At 44.8% G+C, this 23,597-nt stretch overlaps 1 protein-coding gene across 1 annotated transcript in view; it reads right to left on the reverse strand.

Moving 5' to 3' along the window:
• The window catches only part of RYR3 (ryanodine receptor 3), a 403,627-nt gene that overhangs the window by 192,276 nt on the left and 187,754 nt on the right, over positions 1 to 23,597 (reverse strand). Inside the window, exons 34-41 of the mRNA XM_011989131.1 lie at positions 22,590 to 22,753; positions 18,950 to 19,115; positions 12,013 to 12,099; positions 11,399 to 11,625; positions 8,915 to 9,710; positions 8,119 to 8,319; positions 3,279 to 3,381; positions 2,233 to 2,370 (exon numbers count right to left, since the gene is read on the reverse strand). Of these exons, the coding sequence (XP_011844521.1) occupies positions 2,233 to 2,370; positions 3,279 to 3,381; positions 8,119 to 8,319; positions 8,915 to 9,710; positions 11,399 to 11,625; positions 12,013 to 12,099; positions 18,950 to 19,115; positions 22,590 to 22,753 (1,882 nt within the window). The remainder of the gene's footprint in view (positions 1 to 2,232; positions 2,371 to 3,278; positions 3,382 to 8,118; positions 8,320 to 8,914; positions 9,711 to 11,398; positions 11,626 to 12,012; positions 12,100 to 18,949; positions 19,116 to 22,589; positions 22,754 to 23,597) is intronic.

The raw sequence follows: 23,597 nt of genomic DNA on the forward strand, positions 1-23,597 counted from the left end.
GTAAACTGCCAATTCATTGTAGAATGTTTCTAACACTATCTACACTTTTATTATTTCATCAAATGCAAGGGTAATAGAAATCAGATACGCAATAACATGAACAAAGTTACCAATAATTTGAAGGATTTTGACCCTTTAATGCATCTGGTTCTGCAGTCAGCAACCTTGTCTCCATTTGATCAGATTAAAAACAATTTATGGGGGTGGTGGTTGTTAAACCACTCTCCAGAATTTATTTTAAAATGCCAGGCTTGAGTGAGGGGATTCATCGTGTCTAGAACATTCAGCAGAGAAACCAAACAGGCCTGACCACCTCGACCATTTCATCTATTTCTGGGATCCCAGGATAGAGAACTTATGACACAAAGCGTGAACCTCTCATAATTCCTCCTGTGGAAGGGAAGAAGCATGAGGTGAAGACACGCAGCCTCATACTGGGCTGGCCTCTCAAGTGTGCACGTTGTGCCAAGACAGACAGAATGTGGTCTGTGTGCCTGAGGCCTGAGGTAGCAGGGCTGCAGACTGCAATCCTTGGTGCCTGAACATCATTCACAGATGTTGGGGGAGGTTTCACAGAGGCCGGTGACAAGTGACTTCATCTGACTGACTCCATTTACCTCACATGAAATGGTCACCTGGTGGGATCCCCAGCCACGACATACTCTCTGTTAAAAAGAAGGTGGGAAAAGGCCAGCCGCAGTGGCTCACACCTGTAATCCTAGCACTTTGGGAGGCCGAGGAGGACAGACTGCTTGAGGTCAAAAGTTCAAGACCAGCCTGGCCAACATGATGAAACCCTGTTTCTACTAAAAATACAAAAATTAGCCAGACATGGTAGTGCATGCCTGTAATCCCAGCTACTTGGGAGGCTGAGGCAGGAAAATCGCTTGAACCCATGAGGTGGAGGTTGCAGTGAGCGGAGATCATACCACTGCACTCCAGCCTTGGTGACCGAGCAAGACCCTGTCTCGGCGGGCGGGGAGGGGAAGATAAAAAGAAAAAGAAGGTGGGAAAGAAGCATTCACTTTCAGAATAGACTCTCAGCAGGTGATATAGGAGACATATGGGTAACTCAGCCTATTTTCAGTTCTCCTTTGGTTGCAACCACAAAGGGAGTCTAAACTCAGTTTTTGGGGCTTTAGAGTGCGGCTGGCACACCCTCACAAAAGACCCACCCTTTCCAGAGTGACTGATGGAACTACCCTATCAAGGGTTGCCAGTGCCAAGTCCCCCAATACACTATTCCAGAGGTTTCAACACTTCTGCTGACGAATAGTGAGATTTGTTCCCTTCAGAGATATTCTGACAAAGATGAAAGGTCGACATAAAGGGCAGTAAGATGTATGAACCCCAAAGTAGTGTTTTCAGACAAACCGATCCTCTCTTGAAAGTCAATTGCTCTAGTCTATGATTTGAAAGTGTTTTCTAAGATGGATAGGAATAGGAAACAAGATAAAAAGCAATGATATCAAACCTGAGAAATTCCTTCTTCTTTAGACAAATGATAAATTTGCTGAATCTGTACCAACAAGAGGACTGATTATATATAATACTCAGACAAGACAATCTTCCTCTTGAAATTTCATGTCTTAGAGACAATCTAACAGCCCTGCAGAACAAATTATAATCTTGTTTCATCATGGGTCAAAATGGTAGGAGTCATCGATAGTATAAGGATTTTAGAGGTAAATCTGGACAAAGCTCGGCATTGTTGAAAAATAGAAAGTTAAAGTCTCAGGATGCTACATTTTCAAAAACCATACCCCAAATCCAAAAACACCCCTAAACTCATATCCTATTTCCTTTACAAACTCTCTTTTATTATTATTTTATTTCCTCTCTGGGGCAATTTTCAATTTCCAATTTTTCAAACGGAAGTGACAGAAACAATTATCGTTAAGAAACAATAATGGCTAAAAGAGGAAGACTATGGAAACATAAAAGAAGAACAGGCATGTATTTACAGGCATCTCTAAGTAGAACAAGACAGCAAGAACAGACACCAAGCAATCCATCTCAGGTTTCAGAACAGTCTGAAGGTAAGTTTCTTCAATCAGAAGAAAGGCAGAACCCAAAATATGTAACAGAACTACCAGCAATTATAACATACTGCCCAGATGCTTTCTTTGAAGTTAAGCAGCCCATATCTATCTTATAGTATTTGTTAAAAACACAGTTACCTTAATTAAGTTTTAGAAGAGCACCCTATCATTTAAAGGCAATGTCACTTACTGGGGCATCTCTCCTCCTCCTCCGTTGGCTGTTCCTTCTCTGGCTTGGGTGGGCCTTTGATTTTGTAAACCAAGGCACGGAGTTTTCCCGTCCAGGAGGTGTCCTCCTCCTCCTCTTCCTCTTCTTCCAAAGGAACCCCTTCCAAGCCACAGAACAGGGTGAAAATCCAAAGCAGTACATGAAACCATCAAGGCATCAGAAAGAACATTTAAAAAACTGCTTCCCATCCTTCTGGAACTTTCTAAAGATACTACAGGCAACCTCTCATAAATATTTACCTATCTTATAGCTTTTAGAAAAAAAATTATTGATTTCCTGTCTATCAGAATATCAAGTAAGTTTAATCCTAGAACGGGTGTTTTGAATCTGTACCCCCAAAACCTCCGGAAGAGTGTATGGGGGATTACATACACTCTTATAGTGTTGAAACCTCTGGAAGCATGTTTGGGGGACGTGGCCCTAGAGCCTGTAGAAGGAGTTAACATTGAGTTATTTCAAATGAAAAACTTGTCAATTACCCACGTATTATTCAACTTACCCATGTACAAGCAACATAAATGCCGAGAGCCACTTAAAACCAGTAGGTACGTATCCAAGTAGAGATTGCTGGCTGAGAAGCCTTAAGGGCAGAAGTTACTAAACACCACCCCCGCCACACAGACACACCTAATAGCTAAAAAGCAAAGGGATCAGAATCTTGTCTGACCTGGAAGCTGAGAGTTCCAACTAACTTTAAGTAAATTAGGTGAGGTTTATATAAGGATCAGTTATCTTCATTCTTTTGCTAGAAACCCAACCCTGTTTCCTCTCTGCACAGGCTCTTCCAGGTAGAAGGAATTTTGATCGTATATTCTGCCAGGGTTACTTCTTGTATCTTTTCTGACACAAGTAGTTGGGATAGAGTCACGTCTTGAAAGACAGTATTACAATTTTAAATACAAAAATAACTTCCCAACCCACCACTAGCTTCCTAATGAAGGAATCAGAAATTTCTAATTTCTAAAAACAGACTTTTCTTGGACAAAGCCTTTCTCTGGGCAGCTCACCACAGTGAAGGAGAAGGTCCTCATGGAAATCATACAGCTCCTCCCGAATCTCCTCTGGGCAGGGGCAGTTCTCTCCCAGTTGAAAGTTAAGAAGCATGTTGATCTTTGAGGGGCAAGAGAAGAATAGCTAGTCGGTTCTCAATGTTGGCCAAGGGAACACAGACCCCGCCTTAGACAGACACATTCTTTGCAAATTTATTTTGTTTAGTGATTTTTTTTTTTGTAAAAGTGGCCAATATTTAAAAGTAGCTTCCACCTTTTTCTGATTCTAAAAGTAACTTATTAATTGCATAACATTTGGAAAATATCTAACTAAGAAAATTTACTGTGATTCCACCACCCCAAGATAACTACTGTTAATATTTTAGCTAATGTCTTCCTGACATTATATATGCATACACACGGAATGGATCACATTCCAGATACACCTTTTAAAAATCAGAGTTTTCTGCTTAATGTTTCTTGAACATTTTCTTATTTTCTTAATCTAATTTTCAATAGGTGCATTGTAATTATATGGATGAATAATTTATGTAAAATTAACTGTTATGACATATTTGTTTCTATTATTTGTCCTTATAAAGTTGGTGTGAGTTTCCTTTAAAATAATTTTTGTTCATGTCTCTGATTATTTTCTTAGAATAAACTCCCAGAAGCAAAATGACTAGAGCAACAGGTTTGTATATTTTAATAGTTTTTTATATGAATTTACAAATTGCCTTTCCGAAAGCTTACAATAATTTGCATTATTAACAAATTTATACAAGTGTGTATTACTATGTCATCTTCATTATAGTAACAAGCATTAACACATTTTCAAATATTTTCAACCGAATGGGTGAAAAATGTCATATCCTTGTTGCTGTAATTTATACTTAACTGGTGAGGTTGAAACATGTTTTTTCATACATAAAAATTAATTTTATTTTGTATTTTATAAATTTCCCATCCATATTTTTCCTCCATTTTTCTACTGGGTAATTATCTTAAGAAAATTTGCCCTTGAGTGCTTTGCACACCTCTAGATTTTTAACTTTTTATATACTTTTATATACTTTTATACTCTAAATGTATTGCCCAGTTTTTAGTCAGCTTTTAAGTTTGTCTACAAGTTTTTGTTTTGTCATGTAGGTTTATGTTTTCCAGTGCCAATCTATCATTCTTTTCTTTTAGTTTTTGTCTCAGGGTTTTTTTTTTTTTTTTCCCCCCCAAGACAGAGTCTTGCTGTTGCCCTGGCTGGAATGCAATGGCATGATCTTGGCTCACTGCAACCTCCACTTGCTGGGTTAAAGCGATTCTCCTGCCTCAGGGTCCTGAGTAGCTGGGATTACAGGTGTGCACCATCACACCTGGCTAATTTTTTGTATTTTTAGTAGAGATGGGGTTTCACCATGTTGGCCAGGCTGATCTCGAACTCCTGACCTTGTGATCCACCCGCTTTGGACTCCCAAAGTGCTGGGATTACAGGTGTGAGCCACCGCACCCGGCCTGACTCAGGGTTTTTAGTAGTTTTTGTGCTATGGACCCCTCTGAGAGTCTGGTGAAACCCATGGATTGCTTCTCTGATTAATATTTTAAATGCACAAAATAAAATACATAGGACTACAAAGAGAAATAATTACACTGACATACAGTTATCAAAACTATAAAAATCAAATTTGTGATGTAGTAACATATGTACCTCTTTATTAATCAGAGAAAACGATCTAGTGGCAGGTCTTATATCCACTGTGGTCTTGAGGTAGTAAGGAATGAAAATGATTTTTCTAGATACCGTAACCACTGTAATGTGATATGAAAAAATGTGCAATTTTGGTTGGTGACAAAGTCAGTTACTTGTTTTGCTGCCCATATTAAAATAAGAAAAGAAATGCTATCAGAGATCAATGAAAATAAAGCTGTCATTCATTTTGCACTCAGGTTCCTGGGTCCCCGAATTCTGCCCACAGGGCCACGACCCCAGGTCACTGAACATCTGGAGGGACAGAAGAAATAACCAGAGGTAAAAATTTTGCTACCTCAGCCAGGATAACCCAAACTCCTTCTGTTTAGGATTTCTAGGTTAGACACATTTACAATCTCTTATTAAATCATGAACCTTATGTAGCATTGTTAGGAGGAACTCTACTCAAAGCTCTAACTGCAAACCATATTTTGGAAGTAGGTAGAGGTATTCTGTGTAAGAAAAAATATCCACAAAACAGGTGGGAAAAGTCATGTTTGTGGTTTTTCTGTGAGCTAAAATTACGGTAATTATATTAACAACATATGCTGATTCGTTGTTGATTAAACATAAAATTTGAAGATCTGGTTTCTGAGTTAGAAAACTAGTTTCTTTACTAAAAGATCTTTCTTTTGGCAGAACATTTAGGAAGCAGGGGCTTCCCTGCCTGTAGGACATACAACAGAAAGCTGGGCTGAGCTGAATTTTCTGCTGCAGGCCATGCCCTTTAATAACGTCCTCTTGGAAATGAAAGGGCAGCTGGTAACGCTTGGCTAACTTGCCAGCAACCCTTGGACTAATCTCAGTTTTACCTTCTTTTGTACTTAGTCATATCCCCCAATTTTCTCCATCTTTCTGAATACTCTCTGGATATAGGGCTTAAAAATCTATTTTCTCCTCAAAAGTTGTAGAAGGATATCACTGTTTTAAAATTCTAATTTTCAGGCATCCTATTTTCTAAGTGATTTTGCATGACTATTCTCTGAAATTGATCTAAATCCACCACATCCTTTGATGACATTAAATCTTCCTGATACTGGTAACTCCACGGGTAGGTGCCTTGTAGAAGTGAATACTCTGGGGGGGATGGCAGGAGGACAGCTGAATCTCATAGCGGTAAGTGCCCCTCCTTTCATTTTTATTCCCAGACCAGCAGTATCAGCATTACCTGAAAACTTGGTAAAAATGCAAATGCTTGGGCCTCACCCTAGACCCATCGTATTAGAAACCCTAGAAGTGAGGCCCGGGCGTGGTGGCTCACGCCTGTCATCCCAACACTTTGGGAAGCTGAGGCAGGTGGATCACTTGAGGTCAGGAGTTCGAGACCAGCCTGCCCAACATGGGAAAACCCCCATCTCTACTAAAAATACAAAAATTAGCTGGTCATGGTGGCGCATGCCTGTAGTCCCAGCTACTTGGGAGGCTGAGGCATGAGAATCACTTGAACCTGGGAAGCAGAGGTTGCAGTAAGCTGAGACCACGCCACTGCACCCCAGCCTGCATGACAGAGCAAGACTCTGTCTCAAAGAAGAAACCCTAGGGGTGAAACCAAACAAACTGTGTTTTATTAAGCCTTTTAAATGATTCCGATGCTTGCTCAAGAATCACTGGTCTAATACATTAGTGAAGAATTTCTTGAGTTACAGACTTCTGAAATGAGTCTGAAGAGATTGATCAGAGGATTGTTTAGAATACTAAAGGAGGGTACATACTCATCATCCCTTTGCTAGATGTAAAATGAGAAAGTCTTTTGGATTGACTGGAAAAGATTATTTGCACTGTGCCAAATGCACGGGTATGCTGTTTTGTCAGGAATTACTCTTGAAGGCTTTACAAATGTTGTCAAGCTGTTTTTAGACTGGCAGTGGATCTAAACGGCAGCCCAAGAGACGGTAGAAGGTATGGAGACAGAATGGGGAAAGGAAGGATGTGAGCAAACATTGTCCTTCCCACGAGCCAGAACCATGAGCAGCTACATCCATGAGGACAGTACTGGGTGGGTAACCCCAGGCTTGGCTGGGAGAAAGAGATGCCAGAAAACATGTGTGAGCTCCACTCACTGGGTCACTGATGGAAGGTCACAGAGCCTAGGATGAAGCAACTGCAAATATCTCCAACAATAAAACTAATAGTAGCTCGCTTAGTACTTACAGAACGCTCACTCTGTGACAGGCGTCACGCAAAGCAATCTAAACGAATTATCTCATGGGATCCTTGCAAGAACCCTGGGAAGGAGATGCAAAAATTACCTACATTTTGCATCTCCCTCCCAGGATGTATACATATATATGCATATGTATATACATAATCCAAAGATCTGATTTCAAAACAAAAACTACTTACTTCACTGAAAGATTTATCTTTCCTTTTGAACACGCAGGGAGCAGTGGCCAACCCGCCCACAGGGTCTAAGTGAGCTGCTGAGCAGTGGGGAAAATGGAAACTCTTATTCTACAGATGTGCCTTCCTCATTTAGAAATTTCTCACCAGGATCTCGACTCTTCTTAAAGAAGCCCTTCCCACCAGGGTAAGGCTAACCCCAAGGTGGGTACTGTGAAGAATGAATACAACAAATCACAAAGGTGACTCACTCGCTGAGTCCCCTTCTCCAGGCTCCGTGGAGCTGGGGAGGCTTTGTGAGAGAGTCGTGCCACTGGCGAGGGGGTTTAGACACATTGGACGAAGAAGACTGGGGGCCAACTCTCATAAGTAGGGGGAGGTTGACCCTATTCTGTTGGTGTCTGATGGACAGGTAGTGACTTCTGGAAGGGTTGGCAGAAATCCTTGTGAGGGGTGTATCCTTGCTGAGGAGACAACTGAATCCCAACAGTGGTCTGGTCTTTGAATCAGTAATGGAGGCATTGGAGAGGGTGAAAGGAGAGAGGAAGCCCTGCCGCATGTGCAGTTTAGAAACGGGTATTTTTTCCCACCCAAGAGAATTGGCACATATTCCTTAGCTTTCAGGACTAGGCCTGTCTCCTGCTATTGCAGTGGGTCTTTTCACCTTCCATAGCTCTGGAGGCTGCCCCAGACACCACAGAGGTTTCGTGTGCCCTGTTCCATAGGTCTCAAGTTCTTGCATAGGAACTGGATGGAAGCTCCGGACGGGACCCTCACCTGCTCCTGTGGGGGTGAGCGGAACTCCTTGGTCTTCCGGGCAGTCAGGGCCGCAGACATGTTCAGGGCCTGCATGAGCTCATTGTAGCGGAACTTCTGATTTGCCTGCAGCTTGGAGACATAAATGTCACCAAATGCCACAATGGCCTCCACTCGGTGCTGCAGCTCACAGTCGCAGAGATAGCTGAGGAGCTCACACATCTGCAGTGAAAGTATTATACATATAACACTTCGCGTACATTGGTGAGGCTGCTGGCATCCCCATTGTACAGACAGTAGCACTGAGACTGAGACAATTAAAGTAAATTGCCACACAGTGGTCATAGAACTGTTACTCAAATCTTCACCATTAAGGTAAAGGCAGTAAGAGAAAACAGCTCACTAAAGACAGAGGAAATCTGCCTGTGGAGAGAGAAAATGCTATTTCTAAGAAAATATTTCCCAGGAAGCTCAGTAGAAAAACTAGCTCCAGATCATGCATGTGAGTGCTGCCTCCCTTCCTGAAATTTTCCAGTCCTGGAGGATGGAAAGTAGAGATGTTTGTCCTTCTCTCCATCTTCCACTGTTTTTTGCACTATTTTTCTGGGATGAGTTGTTTTGGATTGTTATTATTACCAAGCTTATCACTGTTAGAACGTATTCAACAACAAGCACCATAATCATCAAGCACTCTTGGCCAGTCACTATGCCGAGCACTTGACATACTTCATCTCCTTTAACCCTCAGTGTGTTCCTGATATTTTTATCAAAGCAGAAAATCTATTAACCTGCCTCCACTTAACCGCCTGCAGCTTACCTGCAGCTTGACGGACTCGGGTAATCGAGTCTGCAACAAGCCTTTGACAGGAGCCTCCTTGCCGGCCTTCTCCCCAGCCTCCACAGCCTTCTCCTCCACCTGGGTCACTTCCTCCTTTTCTGTTCCCTCCTCTGTGTCTGCGCTATGCTCCCCAAACACAGAGGGATCAATCAGGAGGAGGATCTGCCGAACATCGTCATCATCAAACACGCCCATGACCAGCAGGGTTCCAATGAGTTTCAGCACAGGCACAAACTGGAACTCCACAGACCCCCCTACGGGGTCTCGGATGTGGGCCCCGCTGCACTGCACCGCCTCTGTCAGCATACTCAGAGCCTTCGTCCTGAGACTCTCCAAGGGAATCTCAGGGCTCTGTTTTTGGTGCTCCTCACCAGTTGCGACAAAGCAAGGGGTGGAGAACCTGAACCCGGGCTTGAGACATGTTCTCAGGCCCACCCCAGGCAGTCCATGCCTCTTGGACTCGTCCGGGAAGAGGCGGATATTCCTGGTGGTGCTGGTAATGGGGATGATATACTCGTTCTTCATCATCAGCTTCCTCTCCTTGGCATTGGCCAGGTGGATGCTGATGAGCAGGTCATAGAAGCCAGCTCGAAGGAGACCGGGGAGGTACTTGTTGTCAATGGCATAGAAGAGCTGGGAGAGGTCCACGTGGCTGCACAAGGCGTAGGCCACACGGCTGTTTCCCAGGGCGCACACTGCGCTGTAGAGCCTCAGCGTGTGGTAATGGAACCGCATCAGGTCCTCCTGCTCACAGAGCTCCAGGATATCCACACACCTGAGGACAGGATGAGCAATCAGCCACACCAAGGGGAGAAAAACCCACCAGAATCCAGTGATTTCACCCAGCCCAAAGGAGGCAGAGTGGGTGGAAGGATGGAGGGGTCTCTGCCACAGTTTCTCTTATGGCTTATCATGCCTCTCTCAGCTCTGGTCCATATTCCAGTTCCTAATACTCCACCACATTTAACTATAAGACTCTCAAAAGCCTGCAAGACGCTGGTTTACCAACTGTGAAAGTCCTCATTATTAGGAAAAAATCCAAAATTCCCAAACAAAACATTCACATATATGAGAGCAATGACTTGGTCGTCTTACTTGTAGGATCAAACAGATCTTGCATTTCCCTGTGTAAAATCTCCTCAGAAAATGTAGATTATGCTTTCGGTCAGTCTACCGTCTACATCAGGGGTTCCCAGTCCCAGGGCCATGGCCCGGGACAGGCAATAGATTCTCATAGGAGCGTAAACCCTGTTGTGAACCGTGCATGTGAGGGATCTAGGCTGCATGCTCCTTATAAGAATCTAATGCCTGATGGTCTGAGGTGGAACAGTTTCATCCCGAAACCATCCCCACTGCCCCCTCCCCCAGTCTCACACACCACTGTCTGTGGAAAAACTGTCTTCCATGAAACCAGTCCCTGGTGCCAAAAAGGCTGGGGACCACGGATCTGGATCATTTGTATATCCAGTCTATCACTATCCATGGGGTGTTCCTCCAACAACCGGAAAACAATCACACCTGCACTCTTGTCCCAAGAGGAAACACCTTCCAACCTAAAACTAGTTAACATAATCCAGCTGGCTTTCTCCTTGATTTAGAGCTTCCTTGTTTGTGTGGGTCCAGGGCCTGGGCTCTAATCTCTGCTTAGATTTTCCATTAGTCTGATGCCTCATCATGGATTTGAAGACCCTGCAGAATTGACTGACTTGGCTGGGCTCCTGGTCTTTTCTGCCCCTTTCCTGCCGTGGCCTGCCCTGCTGTCCATGACCCAGTGGGACATCTAAATGGGACCTATGCATGTGTCAAATACCTCCATCCTTTCCCATAACGCTGCTTTTTTATTCAAAGAGGTCAAGGAACAGCAATAACTATAACATTTATTCCTTACTACATACAGAAACTGTACCAGATTATACCTATGCAGTCTCATTTCTTTCCTCCCAGAAACCCTTTGGGCGGGCATTTCTCTCACTGTGTAGATGAAGAGAGCAACGTTCAGAGCCCACAAGTAATGTACCCAAGGCCACATAGCCAGAAAGCAGAGAGAGAGAGCAATGGGACTGAACCCCAGCCATAATGAACAGCACCTCTTAGCAAGGGGGGACCAGGAACCTGATTCCTGATTCTCTAAGTCAAGCTAGGATGCCTCGTTCTTGCCCTTCCTGTCATAAATGATGCATATTTCAATGTAAACTGGTTTTTAATTAAAGGCATGGCACTGTTCCTCGATCCCAGGCACTAGGAGCTGTAACAAAGGTCCTGTGGCAGCACCTCGTAGTGTGTTTCCTGCTGTTTCTGAGTAACGAAAGTGGGAAGGAATAGAAACTGAGGCACTGGGGAAATCAAGTCATATTGGGACTAAGCAGGATCCAATACAGATGCTCCTGGTTCCCTTCTGGGCTTGCCTGGCTCTGCCTCACCTGCCCCCAGGCCTGCCCCTTCCTTCGCGGGCCCTTCTGGTACCTGTTCTCCTCGGGGATGTGGAGCGCCATCATCTGCAGGGGCTCCAGGCACTGCACCACCCAGCCGTGGCGCTCGCTCACACGCTCGCTCTCCACCTTCAGGAAGCTGTTGGGCATGCGGCTCCAGAGCACGGGCTGGATGGTTTGGACGTCCAGCCGAGGTGGACACTGTGGGACTGGGTTCTTCTCTTCACTCTTGAATATGGCTGCTGACAGGGGCATTGCGTTCTGGGGCACGTGGGAAAGGCATTGGAAAAGGAACACACAGTTGCTGGATGATGCACCCAGACATTTTAACCACTATGGTCAGTTAAATTAAAGAGGGACAGATGTATCCAGGGACTTCTAAGGGCTTTACTAGCATTAATTAGCACCTCAGATAATGGGTTATATGGGCATTGATTGATTCTTTCAGCACCCAAAAGAGGAGGGAAAAGGGGAAGATAAGAATGCATATTCTATCATCTGAATTCCACAGGAAAGGGCAGGGCCCGGGGGTTGGGGACTTATGGGAAGTGAGTGGGCTTCTCCTGTCTTCTGAGGCTGGGATTTTCCCCCAATGGTTAGTTCTGCTTTCTCTTGTCATGGCCATTAGATGAGAGGACAAATAAATACCTTCAGCTTTCCAAGTTCGAACTGAAACAAGGAAGTACTTGTAGGCTGCAGGAAGACTGCTGGGAACACTTTGGTGTTGGGCTCCACCTGGAAATCAAAACAAATCGAAAGCTTTGCCTGGAGCTGGGCAAACATCACAGCCGGCTCACCCACTGGGTGTTTTGGTCAACAATCTCATTCCAATGATGGCTAGCTGTCTGGTCATTCTCCGCTGCTCAAAAATTCACAGAGACTGGGTGTCAACCAGTGGACATTGTCACAATTCCACACCTTAAACACTCTACTTGGGGCGGAATAATCTCAGGTCCTTTCACTTTTTCTCTCAGATAGCTGTAGCCAGTAGCTTCTTCCAGCGCACAGCAGGATAGGTAGGTGTGAAGCTAACTCCTCACCAAAGGCATGTCTGCTGTTGGTCACTGAACAATGTGACGTGCCTGCTCTTCATCGAGCCCAGAGACACGTGGCACATGGGTAGAACCATCATTCTCCACACCTGCCCACAGGAGATGATAACCGGGATAGGGCGGTGACTCAGGCAATCGACATTAGTCAAGCAAGCCCAGGGAGATTCCATGGTAGGGTTTCCCAACCTTGGCACTGCCGACATTTCAGGCCAGGTAGCTCTTTGTGGCAGGAGCCATCCCGTGCACTGTAGGATGATGGGCGGCATCCCTGCCGTCTGCCCACTGCCCATCAGCATCACTCTCTGCCCCACCACTGTCATGACAACCAACAAGGTTCGCAACATTGCCAAATGTTCTGTGAAGGGCAAAAGCACCCCCGATTGAGAAACACTGCTCTACAGGCAAAGACTGCGAGGTCCCTCACTGGAATGACAAAAGGACACTGTCTCCCTCCCAAATCTCTCACTCTCCCGGGGTTCCCCTGAACTCAACTCCACCCTCTCCACCCCCTTCTCACTCTCCAGCATTCCAGTTCTTATGCTGAAGGGTCTGGGATGCACCGATTGTGCTCCAGCTGCCACTTAGATGAAGCATTAGATTTATCAATGTACCACATCAGGAGCTCCAGATATTATTTGCTCCCTTTGATGGAGGAGCAGCCTCTGAATTCTCTACTACTAAAGTATTTTCAAGGGAGAGTCACTGGAGGACGATGGAAGACTACATAAACTCTCCTCACACACTGGGACTTTAATTCCACCAACTGGAACCTTTTAGGTTGAAGCAAACGTAGCCGTTAGAAAATTCTTACAACTCTCCCATCTACAAATGAGGGGATGGCAGGTGTGCTGGACATACTCTAAGGTGACCCCAATGAGTCATCATTCCCCTAGAACTTGTGTCTCGCTTTCAGCAAATAGAATGGCAAAGGTGAAGGACCTGTCACTTCCTAGACTATTTTATTTAAAACTTCATCTTGGTGGACTGGAGAGACAGCTTCTCCAGATGACCTTGGAAATGTGAGCAGCTATACTGTTAAAGGGCTTATGAGAGCGCCACAGAACAAGAAATTCTTGGGGGTGGAGGGTAGGGAGAGTAGTCCCTGGATGCAGCCAGCATGAAAACAGGACCTCAGCTCTACAAATGCAAGCAACTGAATTCTTCCAACAAGCACATAAGCATGGAACAGGATACCGGAGCTCTAGAAAAGAACACAGCCTGGCTGACACCTTAACCGTATCCTTGTGAGACCCTGGGACTGAGGACCCAGCTACGCTGTGGCCAGACTACTGATCCACAGAAATCATGGGATAATAAATGTATGTTATTTTAAGCCACTAAATTTGTAGTAATTTGTACTGTGACAACAGAGAATGAGTACAGTGAGTTTTCTTTTTGTCAAAGCAATTGTCATAGGCTTTCTTTAAATAATGAACTTCCTCAACGCATTTAGACATGAGATTTACAAAACCACACAATTTTATGGCTGTGACTTAGAAGACTGCATGATTTAGTGCTATCATTTGTTCATGATGAAACAGGCTGGACTGGTTAAACCCCAGACTTTCACCCAGTACATGGTCCTTCTAGTACACAAAAGTGGCCTCACATTTCAGGTAAAAATATTTGGTTTATACTGGATGTTCCATGGATGATATGAAGAGATAAGTGCCAGTAAAACCAAAATGTTGGAGTAGACTGCTAGTACTGTCTGGCTGTGCCTGAAATAAGCCTTGTTAAGGACAGTCAACAGATAATTATGTAGTATCTATTATATACTTGCTTTGTGCCAGACCCTGAGTTCACGGTAATGAGACATGAATAGGAAATTATGATTTGATGTTGTTCTGACTTTAGCTATAAGGCAGGAGTCGTCCCTGGGCTGGCTCCCAGATTTCTCAAATGTCCACTATGTGACATCTAGAACAACTTGTAGCCCTCAAGTCAGTGCAAACTGAAGGGAGCAGAGCTCCTGTGGCTGAGAAAACTTCATCTGAACCCGTAGGAAGCCCACGTGTCTGTGCAAACAGGGAGAGAGAAATGCATTCAGTTGAAGGCTTCCTTGGCTGAGCTAAGTCACACCAGTATAGGGAGCCATAGCTTGAAGAGGGAGTTTTATTTTCAGGTCCCTCAGGACAGGTTCCTGAAAACTTCATAAACCGCCCAAACTCCAGGGCTCTCCTCAACCCTCCCTGCAGAAAGTAGGTGCTTTGAGAGCATGTAGGATGCCCTGGGTTAGGTTTATTTTCCACCAGGCAGAGTGCACTCCCACATGATAAACAAAGGAAATTTCTCTTCAGTCACTAAAAGAAGAAACACAAGTGCTCATGAGGGCGTAATGAGGATAAAAATGGACAATTGGTGGTGTGGTAAGCAGGATTCTACAAGGCCCTCCGGGACCCCTGGTGTTACTCTTATGATCATGCTATGTTGTGTGGCAAAAGGCATTCTGCAGATGTAATGCAATTGTACTAACCAATTGCCCTCAAGATAGGGAGGCCTTGTCGGCCTTTTCAAATTGCACGAGTCTTCTAAAAGCAGGAGTTTTCCTGCTGGGGGAAGAAGGCAAAATCACAGAGAAAAACCGAATGTGTCCTTGTTGGCTTTGAAACGGAGGGGGGCACATGTAAAGGAATGTGGGTATCCACTGGGAGCTGAGAGTGGCCCTGGCTGATAGCCAGCAAGGAAACAGGGGCCTCAGAATCTATGACCTAAGACCCATAACCTCAAAGAACTGCCAACACCTTGAATGAACTCAGAAGTGGAAACATCTTCAAGTCTCCAGACGAGCCTGGTTCAGGCCCAGGACACACTTTGTTTGGCCTTCTGAGAACCTGAGCACCCAGTCAAGCCTGCAGAACCCTGAAATAATGTGTGTTGTTTGAAGTTGCTAAATTTTGCGGTCACTTCTCAGGCAGCAATAAAAAAAATGCCTACAAGGGGATTTCCCAGCCGTGGGTCAGTCTGGCAACACATACTTGGTGAGCATTCACTAGGTGCCAGGTACTGTTTCATGCCTGGGGAGGTGGCAGTGAGCACGGGAGAGGGTCTCTACCCTCAAGGAGCTTACCTTCTAAATGAGGAACTTACATGCCCATGGATTGTGCAACCAGCCCAGATTTAGCACTGCTGTGGTGTGCCACCGACACGTTCCCTTTTGTATCTGAGGCACTTTTCATCACCGGCTGATCTGTTTTGTCCTTACAATAATGGACATCCTTTTTCTAATCATGTGTGAAGGTCATGGCATAGGAACCGGCCTGAACTGAAAGCTAACGCCTCTTGTAAATCCGGATCACATAGCTGCCTCTGTCTCAGACTGGTGTGCCTGGAGTGGCAATCCCTGAGAAGTATCTCTTGAAGGTAGATTTTCTTTCTCAAATTCTCCACTGATTATATTAAGTGGGACAGAAAAATGTGTTCAAATTGCTTATCACTATTTAATGGGGAGGTCTAGAAACATTCTTTGAGAGACTCCTTCTCTCATTATTTTGGTTTCGAGTCCTTTCTGAATCTGAAAGCCAGGGTATAAATATTGCTGGACTGTTCTTGAGATAATTGAAAAATGAAAGTGGCTACAGCTCTGGAATAACAACGATCCCACTGTCAGGGACCAGATGCATGGCAGGACACGTTACTGTCTCGCCTGGAATGAGAAGGGGGCTGGCTGGGTGTGAGCCTCTCAGCTTTCTGGACAGAGTCCTGACACCGTCTCCTGTGTAGCAGCATCCTTTAGGGCAAGAGTCAGGACTGGGACCGCTGAGCAGGGCGATGAGGATTTCTATGCATGGGGTGGAGGAAGGCTCTCCAGGAGGCAGGTACCAGCACCCAGCCAAAAGAAGACAACTGACCAGCCTGTATCACCCAGGAGGATGGTGAAAGGTGGGCTAAAGCTGCCACAGTGTCCTCCTCTTCAACATCACGGGCTCTTTCCTGAAGCAGACAAGTCACTGCTGCTGCAAATGCCATGTGAAAAAATTAATTAACTTTTTTGAACTTCCAAAGATCAGCTAGTCTTAAAAGTTACGAGACGCTTTAGCGTTCTCTGCAGCTCAGGGAGGGCCCTTCAGTTACACTCGTTTCTAAAGTTAATGGGAAAAAAATAATGGATTCTGAAGGACAGCAGTAACGTATATAAAACACTTCTCAGGGGATTTGGGGGTGGAGGAGATAGAATCATGAAAAAGTACTGGAAGAATAATACTTCACTTTCTGTCTCAAAGACTGGCTTTGCGAGTGCATCTTTCTGGAAACAGCTGGTTGTGCCCCAGCGGCTGAAGCAAGCCTGCCAAGTGGTGATGATTCCACTTTCTCTCAGGAGGAGGAGGAGGTGCCGAGAGGGTCATGCGCTGCGGGAGGTGCTGGAGAGACAAGGTGGCGGCCTGTGTGCCAGCAGGCTGTTCCCCGCCCCCAGGAAGGGTTTGCTCCATCTGTTCTTAGTCAATGAACATTTCAGATGGGAGGTGGCTACTCTGTCTCCTCTCTACCTTACCTCATCTCTCCAACCACAGGCCAGAGAACTGGCTGCCAAGAGGCTTTTCAGCCTTGAGGCTGTAACCTGAGGCTGACTTAAGAATCAGGAGTTGTATCCATGTACATCATAGCAGGATGTTTTTAATTTGCTATAGTTAGGTAAACCAGTGACCCTGAAAAACTGCTGGATTCCTTAAATACTGCATGCCGCTCTTCTGCTCAGAAACCTTCAATGGCTCCCCATTTCCTATCTATACCTCCCTAGTTTTCCAAATACATTTCTTACCAATAACTGTAAGAGCCCTATGCGATGTCCACTGATCCTTAAGCACACTTCATGCTTCCCTACCTCCATAATGCTTCTTGAGCTATGTATTCAACACTCTTCTCTTTCTACCCATGAAAACTCATTCATTCTTTAAGACAGGGTCTCACTCAGTCACTCAGGCTGGAGTGTAGTGGAACAACCATGGCTCACTGCAGCCTTGACCTCCCCAGATTCAAGCGATTCTCTTAGCCTCCTGAGTAGCTGGGACTACAGGTGTATGCCACCACACACAGCTAATTTTTGTAGTTTTTGTAAAGCCGAGGGTCCACCATGTTGCCCAGGCTGGTCTCAAACCCCTGAGCTCAAGTGATCTGTCCGCCTCGGTCTCCCCAAGATACTGAAACTACAGGTGTGAGCTTCCACGCCTGACCTATACAAATGCTTTTTCCTTAAAAAAAAAAAAAAATCAAGATTTCTCCTTAATGAACATTTTCCTGACTGCTCGTGATGGAATGAGCTCTTCCTTTTTTGAACTCGTATCGCGTTCTCTGTCTACAAATACTTGTGACTCTCTATTCTACCCTGGAGAGTCAAGAATGTTTAACACAGACATTAATTCGTTAACTTCCCATGTCCCATAGTATGCTCTGTGGAACTCTAGGTTCACAGAATATTACTGGTTCTTAAAGTTAATAAAGTGCTTTTCTGTGTCAAATAATTTGCGAATTGCTTGGTTAGATAGGTTTCTTTCTGAAGTACTTCTCACATATTTCAGTGTGCTAACCTTCATTACAAAACTTCAAGAGGATTTGATTTGTGGCAGTTTCCCAAGCTCGCCTGGCCATCAAGAATGAAGAGATCAGGCTGCTTGTGGTTAATGACAGTTAAACCTACATGTGTATAATGGATGGTTTTCCTGAGTAGCTCTATGGAAGTTCACGGTCCAGGAAACGAGGAAACACATTATTTATATTAATTTTTTTTTTTTTTTTTGAGATGGGAGTCTTGCTTTGTTGCCCAGGCTGGAGTGCAGTGGCGTGATCTCATCTCACTGCAACCTCCACTTCCCAGGTTCAAGCAATTCTCCTGCCTCAGCCTCCCGAGTAGCTGGGACTACAGGCACGGGTCACCACGCTTGGCAATTTTTTTTGCACTTTTAGTAGAGACAGGGTTTCACTATGTTAGCCAGGATGGGCTCAATCTCCTGACCTCATGATCCCCCCGCCTCGGCCTTCCAAAGTGCTGAGATTACAGGTGTGAGCCACCAGGCCTGGCCCATAAATGTATTTTTAAAGCATCCTGTAAGGTAGTCATAGGGAATGTGGATAACCTTTTTGCAAAAGGGATACTTCCTGGCAAATTAATCCATTTTTATAGGTTTCTATTTTGAGTACAGAAGTTTCTTAAAGTGAGAAGTATTTCTGTTCACACTTTACATCTTGCATCTTGTATAGTGCAGGTAATTGATAAGGCTGCACAAGAAATATTTATGAAATAAATGAAAAACCTTTTACAGCTCAACACCAAGGAAAAGCCTTTTCATCCTCTAGAAAGATGACCAGCATACTGGATCAACCAGTAACTATGATTGCCCAGCCCTGTTTTCTCTGCACACATTGAAGTAACTTTGTTCTTGTTTATTTGTTTTCCTAAGTGGTCCATGGCCCACAAGGGCTCATCAGCTTGACACACTGTGGTACTCAGCAGGAATGCTGAGTACCGAGAACAAGGAACACAGTCACAAACACCAGGCCTGGGATGGCCCTGTTTCGGCCCCAGAAGCCACCCTTACCTGGTAGCAGGTGCCCAGTTCTTTTCCGTTGGCTGAGAAGGACAACATGCCCATTGCCAGATCCACAAGACAGCCAATCTCCAGGTCCACGTTGCTCCGATTCGATCTCTGGGAACTGGCCACTATGTCCCCGCCCCAGACCATGTAGCAGTTGCTGCGTTTCACACTAGGAGCCAAGACAGGAAAAGGCAGAGAATCTGGACTGGGGCAGTTTGTAATCAAGACTCAGGAATGAAATGAAAATAGCTACAGAAACTTTCCTAGGAAGCTTTCTGTTCAGCCCCAAATAATTTTTTTTTCTTAAATGAGTTTATTTAGCTTCACCCCCATTTACTCAGACATGAACCACTCAGTGTAGGGTTGTGGCAATCTATTCAGGCTACCTCCTTCCAAAGAGCACAATGTTCAGAGAACTGTTTCCAGACTCAACATCAACACACCTTTGTGAAACAGATCAGGGAATGGCAGCATCCCACCACAGAGATGGGAAATTGAGGCATGGGGTGAATGACCACCTTTGGTAAACTTACATGGGGATTTGGAATAAGAGGCAGAAACAAAAGTCTGGGTTCAGAGTCCCAGTCTGGTAATCAGCGCAAAAGGCAGTAAAACACTTGAAAACTCAGGCCCACATTCCTTAGGATGGCCAGCCTGGGCTCCCTACGAAGTAGTTTTTCTCTGACACCTCGCCACTACCTTGACTTATATGCCCCTGTCCTTCCCAATGCCTTGGAGTTCTGCCTCCCGCACTACTGGCTAACCATCAACTTAGGTGCCTTGCTTAGCTTTCTGTCTATCAACCCCCAGAATACAAAACTCCATTACAGGTATTTACACTTAAAATCAAACTGTAATAATGAAAAAGTCCTTAAGGCTCCAAAGCCTGATTCCTTAATTGTAGGATTTCACATCCCAGATGAGCTGTGGAGATGCGCAGTGGCTGAGGTGATTCTCACAGCTCCCCACCGTGGGCAAGAGACGACTGATTCTTTCGCCTTCTAAACACACACTGGTGTACGTCAGCTCAGGCACCTGGTCCCTCGAAGTGACATGACATGACTTTTCTCAAATCAAAGGGTGACGCTATACCTGATGCAAGAACAGCCCCTTTAAACATCTTAGGGTCAGTGTGATGTGACTCAGCCCGGCTTCCTGTTGTGGTCCTCAGCATGGAGGGCAAAGCCACACAGGGGCAGAGACAGTACATCTGGCACCGTGGGGTGGGTAGGTCCTGGAATAGATTCTGTCAATTCTGAGAGTTGCTTCACCTCTCGGGATGATGTTCTCATTTGAAAAACCAAGGGTTCAATTAGGATTCGCCAAGGTTCCTTCTGCCTGTAGAAGTCTATCACTTTCCCCCTTGGTAAGCATGCATTAATTTCCTGTCCTCTCCTTTGGGGCAACAATGGGTCCACTCACTTCCTGTGAAAGCCCTCATGCTCACTTCCTGTGAATGCCCTCAGGCAGGGGCCAGTGCCAATAGCCTCTTTCAAAGAGTTATAGCATTATTAGAGTTCCATAACTGCAGCCATGTTAGTACTACTTTTTAGTGATTAAGATGCTAGCCACACTGATGACTAATACGGAATTCAATTAATAATGTATTCAAGCTGTGGGAATGTGAAGCAGTTGGCTTTGGTCATATATTAAAGACCTAAATTCAAAATGTCCTAAAGCATCTGTAAACGGATTTTGTATTTATTTCTTATTACGTAGGACAAAGAAGTAAGAATTATTGAATGTGTACCACATAGTATGTCTTCTCCTAGGTGCTAAAATGTTAGTTAAATTCCACAGTAAGTACGGCCACGGAGGCTCAGATAAATCAAGTAATCGATCTCGTATGGTAGAGCCAGCAAACTGGAATTACAAACTCAAATGAGGAGGACACTTCTGCCTTTTCTTCTGGCTGAAGAACAAAGCCTGGATTGGTCAATTACTTTAGAATCCTTTCCTTTCCAATCTAAACCAGATGTTGCTCATAGCATCTATTTTGGCTTTCATAATGATGGACATTCAATAATGGGAATAATAATTATACCCTTGAAAAACATGGGTTTGAATTGCATGGGTCCATTATACATGGGTACACTTAAGGCGAATTTTTTTCAAGCACACATGGATTGGAAATACAGTGTTCACAGGGTGCAAAACTCATGTATAGGGAAGGCTGACTTTTCCTATACCGGGGTTCAGTGCTGACTGCGGTCATTGAGTATGAGTGGATTTTGGTATAGGTGGAAGATGCTGGGGCAAATCTAGCTCAGATACCAAGGGATGACTGTAGTTGAAATTTATTGAGTGCCTGAGTTGAGGCACTGTCCTAAGAATTTTTCTATGAATTAACTTATTTAATCCTCACAATACTCCGTGATAACAGAAACTATTATCCTCATCTTATAGATGACGAAATCAAGGCCCAAGGAGATTAAGTGACTGGTCCAATGTCATACCCCTACAAACCCAGGCAGTTTATTCTAAAGACAGCATTCTTTTTTTTTTTTTTTGAGATAAGAGTCCTGCTCTGTTGCCAGGATGGAGTGCAGTGGCACGATCTCGGCTCACCGCAACATTCGCCTCCTGGGTTCAACCAATTCTCCTGCCTCAGCCTCCCGAGTAGCTGGGACTACAGGAATGTGCCACCACGTCCGGCTAATTCTCATATTTTCACTAGAGACAGGGTTTCACTATGTTGGCCAGGATGGTCTCGATCTCCTGACCTCGTGATCTGCCCACCTTGGCCTCCCAAAGTGCTGTGATTACAGGCATGAGCCACCGTGCCCGGTCTAAGCCAGCACTCTTAACCAGCTGCTGGTCCCTCATGACACAGTGACTGTGACTCACCTCTGGCCATTAGTCTTTGGTGAGCCAATATTCTCTAAAGGGCACTGGTTGCAAGACGTTCCTGTCTTTGCAGGGAGCAAAGGCCAGCTTGAAAAACAACTTACGACATCTCTACATATGGCTGTATAGGGAAAGATGCTCCTGTACCTCACGCAGGTGGGGAACAGAGGGAAACCACAAGCCACGGTCTCCTGAGTCACCTCTGGAGCACATCTGGCCAACAATCGCTTCTCCGGCAGCACCAGCAGACCAGTTGGAGTGTATGGTATGCCTAGAATGTGCTTGCCTCTAAAGTTTCCTAATTTCTATTTGGTGGTTATTATTCATGAAGTCTCAATGTCTCTTTGATTCCTTATGCTTTCAACCATTATAAGCTCTTGGGAGGAGGAATTCTGAGTGTATCAGTTAGTGTGTGATGTGCTGTATCTTTTTATTTCTTCTGAATCAACTTCTCTCAAGCATCCAGAGATTTTCTGTCTTGTTCTGATGTTGTAGAAATTGGGACTTGCCCAGAGGTCCTGGAAAAAACTCAGAGAGAGATCACGTACCCCATTGTCTGTCTATATTTTCCATCCCTGGGTCACAGTTTATATACATGATGAAATTCTTCTCTATTTTCACTAGCACTTTTTCTCACTGTCATAGTACTGGTTTGTTATCTGAAGCCTGTACTTCATTTTCTCCTTTTAAGAGAGGCTGAGATGTTTCCTTCTTTGGGTGTGGGATAGAAGAAAAAGACTGGGGCGAGGGACTGAGAAGCCCGATGGCTAATCCTGCCACTTGGAAGCCCCCTTACCTTTCGTGTACCCGGCCTCTTTCATCCCCTAGGGTGACAGTCACTGTGCAGTTTTTATTCAGGTCAAACTTTTCACTGTACAAGTGATAGTCTGGAGTCACCCATCCGACCCAGACGCAGGATGGATCTTGTCCAGCAAAGATGCGGATGGCATAGTAGCACTGCTGTGGAGAGAATGCAGATGGGAGTCAATGGCCCCCATCCAGTTGAGGAGAGAGGGCTCAAGAGGCAGAAATAACACAGCAGCTCACTTGGCCCTTTTTTTTTTTTTCTGGAAAAGTGCACACTAGTAGAGGTAGACTACATGCTAGATCTGGAAGGAAGGCTGAATAGGGATTCTGGCTTCCTAATTTTTCCTTTCTATTTTGCTGTAGCATCTGGCAAAGCAAATGCTTAAGCTAATCTACCACCCTTTGCCCAGAAGACGCTGGTGCTGAAATCAGGAGATGCTGTGGATGGAAGCAGTGGCAGCTGCTCAGAATGGCAGCACAGAGCCCTAACCCTCCCCTGGGCACCAGGGCAGATCTGGGCTGCAGGAGAGAGCGGGCACAGTCCCTGCCCTCAGAGAGAGAGTGGTCAAGGCTCAGAGCGTTCCTGTTACACTTTCTCCTTCTACAAGGAGGTCCAGTGCTTTTTTCTGGAAAATCTTGAAAGAGGTTGCTTAAGAAAGAGTTCATGTCATGGCCAAATGTGCTTTATGTAGCTGTCACACTCAACTATAGGCAGTATTGAGAAGTATTGCAGTTTTTGGCAGAGCTCACACAGTTCATGGGGTTATCACTGTATTACAACAATAGCTACAGCACTGAGGCAGGTGACTACCTCATCATTTTCCTTATGAAACTGAGCAGATTCATTCTTAATGAAGTGGCTCTTTCTTGTAGTCTGTCAAATTTTCTTGACCAGAAGAAAAAAAGGGTCAGCTAAACAAACCTGGGTTTGAATCTTGACACTGCCAGGTATTCATCAAGTGACTTTGGACAAACCATTTGTCCTCTCTGTGCATAA

This window comes from Mandrillus leucophaeus, unplaced genomic scaffold, assembly GCF_000951045.1.
Source record: "Mandrillus leucophaeus isolate KB7577 unplaced genomic scaffold, Mleu.le_1.0 Scaffold347, whole genome shotgun sequence".
Taxonomy (NCBI): Eukaryota; Metazoa; Chordata; class Mammalia; order Primates; family Cercopithecidae; genus Mandrillus; species Mandrillus leucophaeus.